Here is an 18844-nt window from a genome sequence, read left to right as displayed (position 1 = left end):
GGTTAAAATTTATCGAATTCATTTCTGAAATCTAGTATTCCAAAAAGTCTTATTAGGGACCAAGAAGTTGAAATGGTCAAATTTCCATAATTTAAAACTCTTGGGAAGGATTTTAGATTCTGATTTGATGTTAAACAACTTCCTAATGTCAGGTACCTTTTTGAATATCACTACTCTTGAAATTCATATCATAATGAACTTCAGGGTCCTGGGCTCGAACAAAAACTTCTAATCCATCTGGATTCCTGCATGCTTGCTGTGCCTGGAGTCTGGACCCTTGGACTGACCATAATACATCAGGTTATGGCCCATTGACTGCCCTACCAATTACAGTAGTGCATTGGAAGTTGGAATCGCAACCAACAAATTTGCTTAGGGAGATGAATCTGACGTTAATCCAACAAAGATTCAAAGTTGGAAGTTGGACTAACTAGGGTATAAGGAAGCTTTAAACGAAACTGTAGTTAAACATTGGAGGAAAAAAGGTGTTCTATTCTTTCCACACATCTGACTCTGGCATGGCAGTGGATGACCTTGACCTTACTAGCAAAACAAAGGATTGAGATATCCTCATTTGATGATACCCCTTCATTTGTTTAAAAATTTTCATTTCCTTACAAAATCCATGGAACTAGTGTCAGTTGAACTGAATTGATCATATCTGCTCTCCTCTAATCGTACAATTTTAACATACAATGTCATAAACCCCGCTAGTTAGAGATGAAAACTGAAGACAATGAAAAAAAAAAAACAAACAAATGGAAAAACGAATATCCTTGTGATGTTTTGTCTGCCCTTTCTCTCTTCGCGTAACCATGCAAATCTCTGACCCACTAACTCCATCTCTGAAGGGTCTGCAGGTAGACAAGATAACTAAAGGAGAAAAATCTTTTCTGCAATGTTCTTTTATGTTCGTTCAACCTTTCAACGGACTGAAGTACAGATAGATTGCTGAGCATATAACTCAGTTACCCCATTTGTGAAGTGTTGTCGGTTTCTTCTCCTCTTTGTGACAACTGTGAATCCTTCTCCATCAACATTCTTATGTTCATCTGTATCTACTGCCTTTGATTGTTCATCTTCAGCAGATTGAGACATTGATTCTGTTTTATCTCCATTCCCATAATGAATCTTGATAATTGCACTATCCCTTTCAATTGGATCTAAAGACTGCTCTAGAATATCAGAGTTTTTCTCTCTAGCTGCATTTCTAGGATCCAAATTATGTTGGACTGACTTCAAAATGAGACTAATCAGTATCTGCCTTGCAAGCTCTGCCTTTTGCAAGTCCATACTGCAGTTTTTCAATTTACCATCTCTACCTTCAGTACTGGATACTGGATCACGTTGTTGCTCTTCTGATATCAACTCCTCACCATTTCCATCCAAAGACCCAGATTCCTGATTTAACAAGGTAGGAACCTCCAAGTTACTATTTCCAGGAATATGCTGCCAAGCTTTTCTTGGAATAAATTCAGGTGCATGTGGATTCATAACTCTTGGAGGCATCAGGCTGCTTCTATCTGTAACAGGGTTTTGGTAGTTCAGAAAATTATGTTTCATACAAAAATCATGGCCGGTTCTGTAGTACAATGGTGATCTAGGTCCACAGGGGACTCTGGTGTCAATGGATGGATGAGGGTACATCCCCGTAGGCCTAGGTGAAACCATGCCTTGATTTGTTGTGTTACCATATATGTTTGTCACTGATCTGAATGAAGGAGCCATCAAAGAGAAGGACCTGGGATTGAACGGTTGGGCTTCAGCAGAAAGCTTTCTCCCATTGGTTTCTGGGGCCTTCTCATAATTAGTCAAGCACGTAGTCACTTCAAATTCAGGAATAGCTTTTTCTTCTTTGGTTTCATTATGGCCAGTTGCTATATTTTCCTCCTCCTTGGCCTTTGCTATTTCAATGACAGTGTTGTCAGCTTCTCCAATGTGGGATGCCTCTGGTGAAATATGACAATCATGGGTATCAACTTTTTCCTTTTTTATCTCTTCAGGTTTCTCAATCACTGGCCTTAACACTGTACCAGGAGGTGCCACAACTACTTCTTTGTAAGAAAGAGACTTTGAGGCCCTTGCAGTGAGATTGCCAGGAGTAACCGGTGCTGAGAAAATTGTAGAGACTGGATTCTTTTCTTGCAACTTGGTTGGATTCTCTGCACCACTTGAACTTGGAGTCATTTGATGTTTTAGGGCTGCATACATGTCAATTGAAAATGCTTTCTTGGTTTTTTTCCTGTAATTTGCATCTCCATTGTCGGAGGGTTCGGAGGTGTTTATGTTTAGCTTTGCAAGAGCTGGTCGCCTTCTATCAAATTTACGGCCTACACTATTCCCAGTCTGTCCTTTTGAGATTGCTTCTTGCCAACCTTCATCAGCTTCTGAGTTTGATCCATTTATAGTTTTTGGATCATACGTACCAGTACCATCATTTTCTCTGAGTTCTGAATGTATTTCGCCTACCTTTTCTTTGCTTCTGTTGTCATCTTCTACAGAAATTTGCATTTTGACATCTAACTGGATGTCATCAGTGCTTGCATCATGTTGTGCTTGATGGGATTTCTCAGCAATCTGCAATAGCTAAAATACCATGGGCAGAAGCAGTTCAGGTGCAGCCAAAAGTTTGGCTTCAGAAGGAAGAACATGCTTGTTTTTTTTTTGATAAATGAACAGAAGGTAGAACATGTTAGCATGACAATGAGTTCCTCTATTAGGTAACTGAGTTATCAATAGTAATGTTTCTAAACATGGTTGGACTTATGGTGGATTTTTGCAGAAAAATGTTAGTTTCTACAAGGCTTAAATGAAATCAGTATTCAGTAGTAAATTTCATTTAGTCTTAACCACCACCTTGGACTTGTATCTAAACAGAATTAAGATCTTAGTACATTATCAGTTTTACAGAGTGTGGATGTAATTGCTTTCCTTCATTTTTTTTCACTGATTGGGTAGTGGGTCTAAGCCTTCTTGGAAGCATTGTTAATATTTATCTCCTTTTTCTTCTATAATAAAATTTTCATGAATGATCGATCATAAATAGATATTAGTAGCTTCACAGAATTTTCATATAAATCTGACAAAATTTTGCAAGAAAATGAGTTTTTGTTTCCCTAATTGAAGGGATATTCTGGATGAAAATCCAAAGTTAGCCTATTTTGACCATAACTTACAAGGTTCCCCAAAACATAATATAAACTCCTAATATTTATCAACCTATTTTCTTTCCATAAGTAAAAGCAAAGGATTTTGATCTGACTTATATCATGGCATATGGCTCTTAATTTAAGTCACAAATAGAGAAATAATTGACACATTATTGGATCTTTAAAACACAATATGAGCAATAGCTTCAGGAAACTTGTAATTCTATGTCAGAATGATCCTCATCCATTTTTATTATTAACAGTTATTGGGTGCATTGGTTGTGAAACTCATGATTGTTAAAAACAATGTATAGATTTATTCTGGGTATTGATTTATAATATGTATCCTCAATGTCAAATGCTTTGGTTCCCTAAATCAGTTGTGCATAAATGTTTTTATTTTATTTTTTGTCTCATCAAATTATCATTGTCCTAAGTATGTATCTGCCTCTTTTAAGTTTTAACATTCCTTGGAATTTTGTTGAAATATTATGTGTTTTATTAACATTTCTCCCACACTGAAAATTTTTTATGAGAAATCTGCTCCTATAAAATATTTCCCAAATTCCTATTTCATAAGAATCAAAGTTTTTCCACAGAATATGGAAAATCAAAAATGCAATTCTTGTTTTATTTCTAACATACCAAAATTATGTAAGACATGTTACCTTTGCACGTCGTAGTTTCTTCTGTGCATCTCTGACTTTTGAATCTTGATCTGGATTTATAAAATCAAGAAGATCTGACACACTGCGAGAAAGGGTCAAAAGTTTGGTGGCATGAAAAATGGTCATACAATTAAAAACAAAGTGGGAACAGCATATCAATACCTAAGATGACCTTTGCTTGCAATTGATGTGTCTGGCTTTGGAGTCCCATTACGAGCAGCTTCTTGCTGCTCTAAGACTTTTGATTCAAAATATTCAAGCCACGCAGCTGCATCCTGCATGAAAATACATGGAGCATTAATTTTCAAAATGTAAAAAGAAATTGTACTAACCTCTTAATTGTCACTGATTGGATGAAAACATTCCATGACTACCTTACCTGAGTACGGTGGTCTTCTGGTCCAAGTTTGGTTTGGAGTATCTTTAATGTAGTTTGTTCATGCTGCACACTTAAGGAGTAAGCGTCCATCAATGAAAGAGCTATGGCAATTGCATGATAGCTTGCAGCAGTCTGTCAGGAAAAACACACACACACAAAAGGGCAAAGAAATTTAGCCACCTAGAAATAAAATGTACAAACACAAATATTTTATGCCACTCCTTTTTCTGTAGATCAGCTCTTGTCTCTTCCTTCACCAAGTGAAGTGTGAATTTAGTATGCCCTTATTTTGTTTATCAGAAATAGAAAAAAAATATAATACCATCTTTTGATCAAGATTATTGCTAAAGATAAACCTAACCAAAAAGATTATTGCTGAAGGAAATGATATTATGCTGGATAGACCCAGAGCATAAATCATCATATTAAAGTCTTTATGTTGTGGAATGATAAGGTATAGGAAATAAAACAGGTTGGATATGGACAGGATGTAGTTATATCTGGACCAGATCCAAATTTGTACACACCTTACCAGATTTGGCTCATATCTAACTCCAATCCATGGAACAAATCCATGTCCAACCTCTTTTTCTAATGGTATTTAGAACAGACCTTGAACATGTTTCAAGGGGGTTTGAGCCAATGATAGGTTCCAAATCCAACTCAAATTTTAATCTAGATGACACAGCTTGAGCCCAATCCATTTAAAACGTGGATCCTAGTTAATAAATCAAACCAACTAGTTACATTGCATACCCTAAGTGGAGATCAACAGCAAGGATTATGGACTTTCTAGAGTCAACTTGGTTAGAAGAGGCATGAGGATCTGGCCTGTTACATTGCATGCCCTAAGTGGAGATCAACAGCAAGGACTGCAATACTGAGGAAGAAACAGTAAACCATCTTTTGATCCACTGTAGTTTTGCCTCCCAAATTTTGGTCCATTAACTTTTTGGAGCTTACTGGTGTTTATTTTGTTACATCATGGACCTCTTTGTTCTATTTAGAACAAAGATTTCAAGGGTAAAAGTCAATCAGTGGAAGAAGTGTTGATGAACATCCTAGGAATGCTGGCATCTTGGCTCTCAACTTGGTGGAAATTCAGGGGTCTCAGATAAGAGTCTTTGTTCGATTCTCATACATTTTGTTGTAATTAATTTCCTCTCTTTCTTTGTTTTTGCTTTTGGTGTCTGTGTATATCTGCTAAATGTACATGGAAGGAAGCCATCCCATCTTCCCTTCTTCTCCATTAACGAAATTTTCATTACCTTCTTCAAAAAACAGCAAGGAGCCAAGGATTGCAAAACATATGCATCATGAAACATGATACATGATACAATATTCTAATCCAGAAAAGCACATTGTTCATGGTTCAAATATATGTTTTGGGGTCATTGAGTCCATAGGAAGGCTTATGCAGGTATCAGCTTCTAGTATGCTTTGGCTTGTGATCTTTATAGCTCCATATTGATGACATTATATGAAATCCTAAGTATACATGAACATAAAAATAAAACCATAAATTGATCTTCAATGTTTTAATGTTGCCTATAGGAGAAAAAGGTGTCATTTGTGTTGGATCAAAATCACAGATGAACCACAGTCCTAGCGCAAAGGACATTAGCATCTTTTGTCTAATAAATTCTAGATACAAATATTACTTATATTGTTTTTACAATCGTTTGATTGGACTAGCAAATGCACATGTGCTTTGCACGTGGAAAATTTAGATGATGATTATGATAGTACTTGTCCAATTTTTTCTATTTTCAATGTGGATAAGAATAATTCTTATTTACCACACTTACTTTTGTTTAATATGATGAATACTAGAGATACACCCAAAATGTTATGTTTTCTACAGAATTTATATCTTTGTTCTTAATTTTTGTGTTTTTATCTTTTTAATTTTTATTATTTAAGTATGAAATCATGGATTTACCCATTTGACCCTGATGGTTGAATTGCTTACCCATTTCATCCATTTGACCCATTTAATAATTTTTATTATTTATTTGACCCTGATGGGTTTACCCACCTGGACAGAAGAACAATTTCGTTTTTGAGTCAGTTTTAAAAGAACATGGGTTTTATATTGTCAAAAGTATTAGATATAGATCTAAATAATAGAATCTATTGGTGAGAAAAAAATACCTTAAATATAGTATTTAATAAGAGATAATGGCAGTTAATACTTTAAGTAGAAGACTTAATGAGAAGGAATTGAATGAGGTGAAGAGTAATAGTTCAAATTACATTTTCTGCCCTCACAATTAAGAGGGACTAAATTCAAAAATAAGGGTATTTTAGTCAAAAAAAGTTCCACAAGTTCACTCATACTTCTAATAATAGTATAGACATAGATTGATGTTTAGTTCAGAATATATTTAGAGGAGGATCAATCAATTGGATTGTACGAAACCTTGCAAATGTCCTAAGGTGGAACCAACCATTGCCTCAAACATAATAAACAGTGGTTTTGTGATGATGGAATAGGACTGCTCAATTTGGATTTTGGTAGTTTTGACTGTTGACATATATCTTAAACACTATATCCTAGAAGGGTGATGTAGATATTGCTGCAGAGAATATCTTAGTCCAAAAAGTATCAAAATAATTAAATACAAGTAGCAAATGTTAATATAAACATCTTCCGCTAAACTGTTATATTATTGCGAACCGTCATAGTTTTAATTTTAGACAAGATGCTGAGATTAATATCTAGATTGGGCAGAGAGAGAGAGGGAGAGAGAGAGAACCTGTATGTGGTCTACTCCTAGCAATCTTTGGTTACACTTGAGAGCTTCATGTAGGTATCTAAGAGCAACATGTACATTTCCCATGCCCTCTTCCATCATAGCCACATTTATGTATGTTGCAGCGGTGTTTGGGTGTGCCAGCCCACATATAAAATGAAGAAGGTATAATGCACGGTTGACATACCTGCCATTAATGCGAGAAGCCTCGTAAGTCAAACTAAAGGCACAACGCCTGGTAGGAAATAAATTCTAAGATTTTGAAAAAACCTGGAAAATAAATTGCAATCTACAAGAGAAAAGAAAGGTATTTTGGAAGCTAGATTCTCAGGAAAGTTTTCTTTGGATTAAAATGCCTAATAAATTAAGATGTCAAAGATAAACATATAGGCCATCTTAGAAAGCCATAAACAGTAAGAAAGATGAACAATTCCAAACTTACTTTAGAGCCAATTCGATGTGTTGGAGGCGATAATAGAAAACTGACAGATCACCATAGCTTTTCATTGTATCTGGGTGGTCCAGTCCAAGTTCCCTCTCATTTATATTTAATGCATTTTGCTGATATACAGCTGCCTTAAAAAGGAGGAAAATTGAAGTTTAAAGAGTTGAAGTAAATAAATCTTCTCCTCACATATATTTGTGAAAAATACATGCCAAAAGTGCAAGACATGTGAACCTGAACCTCATAAACCAGTAATGATAATATTGATAGATTGGGCCAAAAATTGCCACTTCCATATGTAGGTGAGGTGGAAATGATGAATCTCATGATCATGATTCACCCTTGAATTTCAAATAAGGTGGTGATGCTTGATGTTGGAATTCACTAAGATCTTGCAGACTATTATAGCAAGAAAGTACCTTCCTGGTTTTCCATGTTCCTAAGAGACCTAGTCATTCTAAACACATTCAAAGTTGCTGTTCATGGTCTCCATAAAAATCCTTTGTAGATATGGGGTTTACAGACATTTGGTTCCAATCTTTCTATGTATCCTTTGTAGTAATGATATGAATGCTTTTACAGTTTTTCTTTCCATTATATATATTTTGATAACAGATGACAAAATAAAAATCTTCTTGTAATGATAGCTCAATATGACTATTAAGGTCATAGTACCTGATTAAAATCTCCTGTGTGGTAAAGAACCACAGCTAGAAGACTGTATGCGCTTGCAGTTGTGTGATGATAAGGACCACAAACAGCTATCATCTTTGATAATGCCTTCAAGTAAAGTGGTACAGAGGAGGTTAGATACTTAGATCCATTTATACCATATCTGAGAAAAGATTTGTGCAGCTTACTCCTGGTCCAATTTGCTACCTTTGTTCCATAGTTGACAGCATCTTCTAGCTTTCCTTTATCTAGTGATGCCTTAGATGACTCCATTAGGGCCCGACCGTCAGCCGAAGAGAATCCTACATGCTGTGGAACATAAATCAGCATTACAGGTAATTTTGAAGCCATTATATATAAGGTGGAAAAATTAGAGACAAAAGAGAGAAGAAAAGAATAAGAATATTTGTTCATACCTTGCAAACTGGGATCATACTGATAATATCTGACCTCTTAAAAGGGTTTGGGCTGTTCATATCATAATCTCTTGGAACCAACTCAACTCCAACCTGGATTATTAGAGGCATTAGCAGTAATGAATAAACATTGAATAGAAGCAGAAGATGAAAGAAATGTTAAAGGAGGGTACTTTATGGCAAAGTCCCCGGAGAATTGAGAACTTCTTCACGTGTTGAAACTCATTCCTTAGCTTCCAGCCAAATCTTATGGCAATGAAGGTCTCTAGCCACTTCATTTTGAGATTGTGGTCATGAGTGTCTTTCTTGTAGGACCCAAGCAGGAAATTCAAGGATGAGGCTATAGCTGCAGATAAGTCTGCTAAATTGTCAACTGAAGAAATCACAGCTTTAAGTATGTGCTTGAAGGCTCGAGTAACCATCTCATCAATACATAGAGACTGTATATGAGGTAGCTTCTCTGCAAGTTCAACCTGTTTGTATATAATGAGTAAAAATGTTGAACTATAGAAGCAGATCTTATGTTTCTACAACATCCAGGAAAGAAACTGATGGTTTGGCTTAACAAAATAAATCTTGAGATAATGGAGCAATATTCAAAATCTCAGAAGAGTAAAGATGATAATTTCACCAATCAACATTTCTGATAATTTTACCACAACTATATGGTTTTTCCTTCAGGCCAACCTACCCTCTAATAATGTGGCAATAGACCTTGCTGTAAAGTTCAACAGTGGTATATACTATTACTCCAGGTTCCAGTATACTGATTCTAAGTGTATTAGTAAAAATATTACCCAAAAAAGAAATACCTAGATATACTCTAGAAGGAGAATAAAGTAACCATCAGTTTTATGAAACTCAAGTCTGGCATCAACCCAGTTTTCCTGCTGGTTGGCAGGTCAACATGTCAACCCACCACACTGAAATCCAGCCTGACAGGTTTCACAAATTTTTGAAAACACAAGAAAAAATTACAAAAGAAACCATAATGCATACATATGTAAAACTTATATGCTGTTAAAATAACCCCAAAACTATTTTTGAATACTATATACATATACATATTTGAACATATAGATTAACAGAATTGTCAAACTAGGATTGTCCAACTTGGTTTCTTGCTGGGTGGTAGGTAAATGGTCTGAGCATCTAAACCTGGCTGGATCATGCAACACTAGTTAATTTATACATACATAAAAGAAGGAAAAAAAATACTATTTCCTTACCAAACGTCCCAAGGAACGCATTTGAAGTCCTCTAGTATGCATAAAATCAGTTAGTGTGCGTCCATCAACTGGAGAAAGTTCAAGCGATCCAAAATCTGCAACCTGAAGAAGTAAGAACCCTCAAATCCATGTATAAATTAAGTAGAAATATATCAAATTTCGCAACATGATCTACACTATCTAGAAATGAAGATTACCAGCTTTGGTAAAGCAACTTCATCATAATACTTGTGGGCCATCTTGAGAAGCTCATCCAATGACTATGCAAGCACCAGATGTCAGAAAAAAATGAAATAAATAGAGGGGAAATATAAAATATATGCAAATTAAATCAGTTGATAGACATTATCTATAAATATTTTTCTGCTCAGGATATTTATTATCATTACTTCCAAATTTGTGAACTTCCAGCTCTTAGTTAGCAGTACTAAAACATGAATATGATGTCGACTTGTTAATACTTCACATACTTCCTTTTCTCTAATTGTTGTTACTTTATAGACTTTAAGTCTTCTATAAAGTATTTCTTTATCATTATATTGGGCCTCTAAGAGTCACAATGCGCAAAGCCTCACATTGATATCTGAAATTAGGAAGCACATGTCTTATGCTAGTTTGTAGTTGTTTATTTTGCCCAAAAAGGACTTCTATTGTATAAGATTAGAGTTGGGACAGAATGGAAAGAAGAAACAAAAACAGATTACTTAATTAATGGACCTTTTGCAGAAAGTTTGTAGTCATCCCGATTGGATATCCAATTTTATCTACAACACCCTTTATTGAATGCCAAGGTATTTTAATTCTTTAACGGTCCTAGAAAGTGAAGAAGTGATTTATGCCTCATGTCAACCTCTTGAATATCTCCCAGGTGGGATTTGATGCTGAAATTGCAGCTACAGATTTATCAGGTCCACTGAACAGTGGATCCATAACCACAGAAAAAAGAATGGTGGATCCTTGACCCCTTCTAATGATGCTTCCTGTCTTGCACGATCCTGTTTGTTATACTATCATGTTTATTTATGTTCTTAACTAGAAAACCAATTTCAAAATCAAAAAGCATGCGAAGAATAAGCTTAATAGTTGAGCTATGAAATAGTATTTTAACAAAAGCATCTCAGAGACCTTTTGATGGAGACCTGTTTTGGTTTCTCTCAAACGCAAGAAGGCTGCCTCAGAAATCAACTTGTTTATTTCTGCATCACCATTGTACTCACTCTTTGTTTCCCCAGAGTCACCTTTTTCGTCCACTACTGTGTTGCTAATTTTAGAATCCTCTTCCAACTTATCAGCTTTCCTACTTATACTATCCATTTTCCTTTCTCTCTTCTTTAACAGCTTTAATTGCTTACCATGACCTTTAACATCCACTTCTGCCTTGTTCTTCTCTTCCCAACAGACTTTAGACCCACCATTTGGTGACTTTTCCTGTTTTTGTAGATGTTGTACCCAACAAGCACCAAGCTCCCATCTGATGAACCTTTCACTAACAGCAGGTTCCTCTTTTAATTTAATCAAACTATCATTTATCACTTTCAGGACTAAACATCTAGCTGCCTCTAGACTATCCAAATTGGACAGAGGAAATTGACATTCAGCACCAAATGACTTGTGAAGCAATGTCCGTAAGCTGTAGAAGATAAATAACTGATTAATGCATGTAGTACACTTAAAACCAAAGTAACATAGTAACGAAAAAAGGGTTTCATTTTTTTTCAAAAAATAAGGAGATAGGCAATAAAAAGGGTTTCATTCAGACAAATGTTTATTACGTAACTATAGAACAGTATAGAGAAGAGTCTAGCATACATATTACAATATAATAAATATTCTTACATCCTTACAAAAGCCCAATGTGGTTACAGAATCTCTGCTATATTTCTCTAGTTTTTGTTCTATTAAATTACCATTTTTTAACTTTTTTTGAAAGGGAAAACACAGTGTTGGTTAACTGAAGTAGATAATTAAATTTATCTTAAGATGCCACTGAAAATGGTTTTAACTCTGGGTTTCTCCTGCTAATTTTGATGATCTTTCTATAGAAAAAGAGAATAACTTATTTCTCTATAAACTAGTTCATTCATAGTAAGAATATACTTGAACTCTCAACTCTGCTTTCATTTTCATGTATATGCATGTATACTGGAGGGTTAGTATTTCATAACACGGTACTAGGTTTTGATTATTCAATTTTCTACGCAAAACTAGTAGTTGATACACAGCATATGAAAATGTTTGATAGACTTCCACAGTTTACTATGAATCTTTTCCTTCTGTGTCACTTTGATTTTCTTTTTTTTTTCTGGAAAAAAAAAACTGTTCTTTCCTCATTTTACCAGAAGTAGAAGTTGAAAATTGTTGCAGATTCTTATCAATTATCATGGACAACAAAATAAAAAAATGTGGGCAATGTTTTTGTGGAATGACAATAACTGGTCTTTCCTTCCTATTGATTGCATATGAAGGTAAATGCTTTTGTAGATTACAATTATACACCTGTTAACATTCAATGAATTGGCACCTCCATCGGGCTGATTGTCAATGTCAATATCTTGGGCTATGCAACTTCCATTATTTACCTCACCCTGGACTTTTACAATTGCAGTGTATCCCAAATGTCTAACAACAACCATGCCCAATGTAGAAGTGTCCTGCAAATGTACTATGTTGCTTCAGGGTTCAAACTCTGAGAACATAATAGGAAAAAATATCAACGAAGAAAGAACAAAGGAGATATATATTCTTACATGAACAACCACATTCTCATCTGCAGTAATCCCTTTAAGTAGATTCCTTTGAGTAACATCCTTACAGAGCATACCGGATTCTTGGTTTCCATTGACTTTCTCATTGGCCTTCAAGCTTATGTCTGCTGCATCCCGCTTTACTACAATATATAGATCACCCACATGATCTTCATACAAAATTGAGCCTGCAGAACTATTTGCAGAATGTTTCGAGTTCATATTGGAGTTTATGAGTTGGTTGATTACTGAGACAGCTTTAAAAATTGAGACATCCACAAATAGATTATGCAGCAAAAAGGCCTTCCTATCACGGATCAATCTCTCATCCTCAGTTTTACAAGGCAAGCTTGCCAATATTGAAAACTCTGTGGCCCATGGCCTATAATCATATTGACCACTTCTTCCCTGACCCCCACCACTGCCACCCCAGGTTTCATCTTCTGTTGGAAAGGGCAGAAATTTTGATGGGAACTCAACAACTGTTGGAGGGACAAGCCATGTATTTGCACGGAATCCATAGGGTAGATTACCAAACTGAAGAAGAGAAAGTAAGTCTCTGAGATGCATTCGGTTTTGAAAAAGAAAAGTAGAAAAGCATTACATCTATTTAAATACATCTTAAAACCTAAAAGTTATCACCTTATTGTGTTCAACAAACGCTTTCATAAGGGATTCGTAAGCCTGTATTGATCATGAAATAATACTAATCAGAGACAAATGAATATAGATTCAAGAAACCAAGTCATGAAGATAGAAGGAAATTTAAGTCCCCACATTAGCAAACGCCTGGCTTAGCTGTTGCAGCAGATCCACCAGAGAGTAACTTTGAATAAACTGCTTCCCTGCAGAGTAGAACCCTTTGACCGAGGCAACCACTGTTATTACCTTCCCATTGCAAATCTTAACCTGCAGATACCCCATTCATTCACTCCAGTGAACAAGAGCTAATGGAATTAATTGCTTCTGACATGCCAATGCCACTTGGGTTCAACCAAAGTTGCTATGCAACTCTAAACAAAGGACCGTTTATCATGATTGTCAAGAATTTTAGATGCAAAGATCATAAAAGGCTCAGAAATATTAACAGTTTCAATTGAAGCAAACAATTCCTTAAAAATTCTAGCCTCCGAGCCTACGTGAATGTCATTAACAGTATGTGAACAAAAGAACGCAGAGATAAACTCACCTGAAACTCTAAGTAATCACCCTCGCGCCTCTCTTCCACACCACGAATATCACCTCTCTTCAGAACTGCAGAAAAGGCACATGATAACTAAAACCATTAATACCCATTATTCGTTTTCAATCCGCAAAAGAAAAAATAAAAAAAAAGAACAACATACACAGAATGGGCGGAGTAAGATGAGACAACGACAAGAAATCATAGAAGTTGGAGAGCTTCGGAGTTGGGTGAATCGTAGCCATGTCCAATTCCTCCGAAATAACAGAATCCGACGCTTCTGAAGCAGACCCAGTTGAAATTTCCCCATTAGAGGACGAATGAGCGCTTGAGATCGTCGTCGAGCTCGAATTGGAGTCACTCTGGTTTTTGGTTTTCTTGGCGCGGCCTTCCGTTCTTCCATCTTTCGGTTTTCCGAACCAGGTGGTGCACGCAACAATATCTAGTAGCCTGCGTACGTGTGCTACCGCTTGATCTTCTTCGATGTAGTCCTCTGCAAATGAATGTCATAAATTGTAAATAAAGCGCACTTTTCGGGCAATAAGTATTTATAAATTGACCATACTACCCTCATAATTTGTCTCAACGATCTGTCACAGACTCACAGGGTATCCACTAGAGAAGACCATTTGCCTGAACGTTCTGTTTCAGTCTCTCAGAGGGCCCAGCTGTGGAATCTCTCTCTCTCTCCCTCTCTCTTCATAGCCTCCATACATCGTCACCTTCCCCAAAGATCACGATCATCCAATTTACTGGGCCCATATCACGCATGAATCAATTTCTTCATGCACATTATGTGGAAGGATTTACAGCTTAAATGGTCAGGAAAACAAGTCCCGTACGGTAGATATTGATTATGAAATTCATTGGTTATCGCCTACATCCAATACGTGGCCATTAATGGCTCTTTGCATTTCTAGTTTATCAACTGTAACTGATACAGATGCATAGATGGACCTGTCACCTACCTTCAACCATCCTCAACACACATGGTTTCAGAGTGGCAACCTCGACTGCATCATTCAATCTCTGCCCTCTAACCTACAAACCAGGCCAATTCCAATCACAACTAAATCAGAGAACCCATTTACTGAATTTGAGAAAGAATTAACAAAAAATGAGAATTAAAGACAAAAGGGCTTTTACCTCATGAGACAGAGAATAGTTAGTAAGATGGCAGGTCTCAACATTGTTAGCCAATAGCTTCTTTACATCAATAATCTTATCAGTTGAGATTCCCTTCAAGGTGCCAGAAATGGATTTTGTATTAGTGAAGTTTTAATCAGAAAAATGATTTATTACAGGAAAAAAGAAGACTACCTTGAGTGTAATTTGTGAATCATATGGGGTGATGACAGTGATGTCGAGAAGACTGGGCACAACTACAAGTAGAAGATTAAAATATAATTAGTCTGAAAGAGAGCATTATTTCAGAGTGGATTTATTTAGATGTGAGAAGTATTAACTAACCTTTCTCTTCTTTCTTCTTCTTCTCTCCCTTTGCTTTATTGGTTTTGCCTCGTCCAGATTTTGGTGCCATATTCAATCAGAAAGAGCTGTATTTTGAGGGAAAAAAATTAGAAGCCAAGTTCAGAATTCATTGCTAAGATTACTAAAAGCAACTTGGAATCATTGTTTAGAGTTGATATATATGAACTCTAGCCAGGAGAAAGGAAGGTAATTAGTGAGAGAAGAAGGGAAGAGTCTAAAGAGAGACTAAGAAGCTGGATTCAAGAGAGGCAGAGATATAGAAGAAAGTTTGAGGAAGGCAGGATAAGGATTTCAGGCTGGATTTGTGTGGAATACTGACCTCTCGTTCTTGCTTGCTTGATCTCTCTCTCTCTCTCTGAGTGTAAGTAACCGAGTGTTGTATGCTTTTTCTAGAGAAGAAGCTGGTATATTAAGACAAAATGGTGGGGGTGGCAAGAAGGAAGACGACGGCTGAAATGATGCCACGTGGCACATTGACGATGAGTGATGTTGCAGATGACCTGTTTGTTTTTCACGTGTTGGGACGTTGAATGACAAGGCCCAAGGCCCATTAGAAAAGTAAGATTTTTTTTTTTTCTCTCATTAATGTAACAATGACAAACAAAAAGAATCTGCTTGGTTTATTGACACTATTGAATCTCCGTCTTTCCATGGAATCAAGTGCTTACTCTCAATTCCAACTCACCAAGAAAATATCTCCATTTACATAGAAGGAATGCCGAATGCTTCATTGTGTTTAAAATATCAAATTCCCGAATTTCTGAAAAATAAAATGAAATGAAATATCCCTGAACCACCTCTCCCGAATTTGTATTTCAAGAAGCTCATTAACCATAAATTATTTCCATTCAAACCCATAGTACAATTGTTGTAATTTGTAAACAAATGAATATAAAACAAGTCAAGTTCTCCAAACGAGAAAGACAAAATCAATAAGGTGACAAAACGAAAAAAAAAAAATTGTTTTAAGTAGATGGTTCTATTTTGTTGATGGGATGGGTGTCAATTGGACCGGGTTTGGTTCAATCCGATCCGATTCAGTATGAATTTGTTACAGATGGATCAGGTCTAATCCAATCCGATGAATATTCTGGATCACCTTGGACTAATCCAATTCAATGTTTGGACTGTTTGGTTTTAATTTAGATTGGTTATAACTGAAACATGATTAATTGACATCTATATTCTTGTCTTCCATCAATCAATGGACTAGATATTGGCTCAATCCAACCAAATTGAATATAAATTCATTATGGATGAACCAGGTCCAATCCAATCCAATAAGTACCTTGGACCATCAAATCTGAACTGGTCCAATTCACAATGTATTGGTCCATCCAATTCATCCAAATTATCTACATATCACAAGAAGGCATATGAACACATGCATTTGCTGTTTAATATTTTGAACTCAATGTGAAGATTAGGTGATAATTTATGTCTTCTCTATATATTTCAATTAAATAATTAAAATTTTTAATTATTTATTTATTTATTACTATATATAACAAGAAATAATAGAAAATTAGATTCAAATTCTAGACTCAATCCAACCCACCCACTTTCAAATGTGGAGAGAGGAGGGTTTTGCTTTGTAATGTACAAAAAGGATTTGGATGCTTCAATTGCATCTCTCCTATATAAAACCTTCATATTTATATTGGTTCATATCTCTGCAAGTTAGAGGTATAACATAGTCAATCTTCTGTACTCTGTCATTCTATATTTTATAACTTATTTTTTTCCGAGGGTAAGGAAATGGAGCCCATGCTATCTCTTATTTTATTTTTCTTTTTTCACACATGTGATATCTGACATGGGATGCCAATTTTGATGAGTTTTAGGTCATATAATTATTGTACTTTTATATATATATATATATATATATATATATATATATAAAGTATCTAACCCATTAAAAAATTATTTATATCCAAGTGCATGTATCTTGCACATATGGTACAAAAGAAAAGAATAAATAAAAGGACTGATTAGTGGATTTTTAATACATTTAAATAAATTAGAATTGATCATGTGACAAATTGACGGTAGGGTTTATTTGCAATGGGTAAGAGCGCAAAATGTATCGATATAAATGTAAAATTTATAAGAAGTACAAATATAAACTTAGTTCCCTCTTGCATTGATAAATTTTGTATCGCGTTTGGTTGTGTGTGAAAACAAGGATTTTTAGACTATTCTGCATTTACACTTTTATCAAACATTGCAAGGTGCTTAATAGGACAAGAAAACATATTAAAAAAGAAAATATGCATGCCTTCCATAGAGTTAGACTTCAACCTTTTTTTTTCGCTTTTCAAATGGTCACTTATTGGTAAGGGCATTTGTCTAGGTAAATTCATTTATTCATGTTATTTTGATTCCGAGTTGAGTAATACAATGACTTTTATATTCATAAAAAGCCAATGTTAAAATAGACAAATTTGTCCCTGTTTTATAAACTTTTCCTCTATGTGAGAAAGTTATTTATCTACCATAGAGATGAGTACCCAAAGGATATAGTACTTGCTGAAAAAAGAATGCTGTAAAGTTGGTCAATGGAAATCACTTTTCTATTGATCAACTCCCCCCCTATTTAGGGGTGTCCATGAAAAACCGAAAAACCGAACCGAACTGAGAAAACCAAACCACAAAATGCGGTTAACCGAACTGGTCGGTTCGATTTCAGTTCAAAATTTTTGAAAAACCAAAGGACTGGTTCGATTTTCGGTTAAACTATAAAAAACCGACGGTTAACCGAACCGACCGGTATATATATTTATATGTATATTTTACATATATTTTTAATATTCGTCACATATTTTCTATGTATTTCATATAAATATATTCATTATATATAAATATATACTTATATTATATTTATAATGATCTATTTATAAATATATTATATATTTTGAAAAACCAAAAAACCGAACTAGTCAAAAACCTAAACTGACAGACCGGTTAACCGGTGGTACCGATTCGGTTTTGGTTTGGCGAAATGAAAAACAGGTACCACCGATTCGGTTTACAAAAAGGGGCCATGGTTTGATTAATTGAACCGTGGACACCCCTACCCCTATTCACTTATCTTTATTAGGTAAAAGATACTTTAGTTCCCATTTGGGAGGGCTTTTAGGATGTGGCTGTTTGTGTTATGGTTAAGTTGGCCTCGGGTGTCACGTGTCATCCCTATGGCCGCCTTATCACCTTGGCCATGTCAGCACCACATCATCAGATAAGCACGACTAAGATAGGAGAGCATCGTATAGATAAGGAGGACAACTCCGTTGGGGATTAAGTCTTATCCTGAAAACCTTGGCGGATAACCTTAGAACCCTCATCCGAATCAGACATAGATCTTTGGCTATAAATAGGTAATCCCCGCTCGAGGTAAGGGACTTTGGACTTTTTAGCCTCCACACAGTTACTTTGCTTGAACTAGTATTGTTCTCTCAATTACTCGGCCCGACCACCCACTGCTCTTGGCTAACTTGAACATTGGAGTACCTACTCGAGGAATAACCCCTCGAGCCTTTGACTCTGTTCGTGGTTTCAGATCTTGGAGTGTAGCTTCGTCCTTCCACTCATCCAATTGGAAGGACTATCTGACTACAACCTCGGTTCAAGAAACACCTCGGATCAAGCAGCATCAGCGACTTCCAGTCTTCCAAGCTGGCCCCACATGGAACTGTAGTAGTTGTATTTGGTG

General features: G+C 35.7%; 1 protein-coding gene across 2 annotated transcripts; it reads right to left on the bottom strand.

The window, feature by feature from the left end:
• Positions 1–543: 543 nt before the first annotated feature.
• On the bottom strand, positions 544–15514 carry LOC104592523 (protein REDUCED CHLOROPLAST COVERAGE 3-like). 2 transcript variants are annotated; one of them, XM_010251941.3, is made up of 24 exons: positions 15452–15514; positions 15112–15197; positions 14962–15023; positions 14788–14880; positions 14610–14682; positions 13805–14134; positions 13648–13712; positions 13236–13367; positions 13101–13142; positions 12462–12995; positions 12211–12365; positions 10840–11344; positions 9912–9974; positions 9715–9816; positions 8659–8958; positions 8486–8578; positions 8277–8378; positions 8073–8177; positions 7395–7528; positions 6956–7139; positions 4197–4328; positions 3980–4092; positions 3818–3899; positions 544–2586 (listed from the first exon to the last, which is right to left on the bottom strand). In XM_010251941.3, exons 2-24 carry the CDS (start codon positions 15179–15181, stop codon positions 925–927), a joined length of 5133 nt encoding a protein of 1710 aa, XP_010250243.1. In that variant the 5' UTR covers positions 15182–15197; positions 15452–15514; the 3' UTR covers positions 544–924. The 2 variants fall into 2 exon arrangements, with proteins under 2 accessions (XP_010250243.1, XP_010250244.1); XM_010251942.3 differs by having other exon boundaries at positions 544–2577.
• Positions 15515–18844: the final 3330 nt, after the last annotated feature.

This window comes from Nelumbo nucifera, chromosome 8, assembly GCF_055504915.1.
Source record: "Nelumbo nucifera cultivar China Antique chromosome 8, China Antique-T2T, whole genome shotgun sequence".
Taxonomy (NCBI): Eukaryota; Viridiplantae; Streptophyta; class Magnoliopsida; order Proteales; family Nelumbonaceae; genus Nelumbo; species Nelumbo nucifera.
The sequence above is the reverse complement of the archived record's forward strand: the minus strand, read 5'-3'. Positions and strand labels throughout refer to the sequence as shown.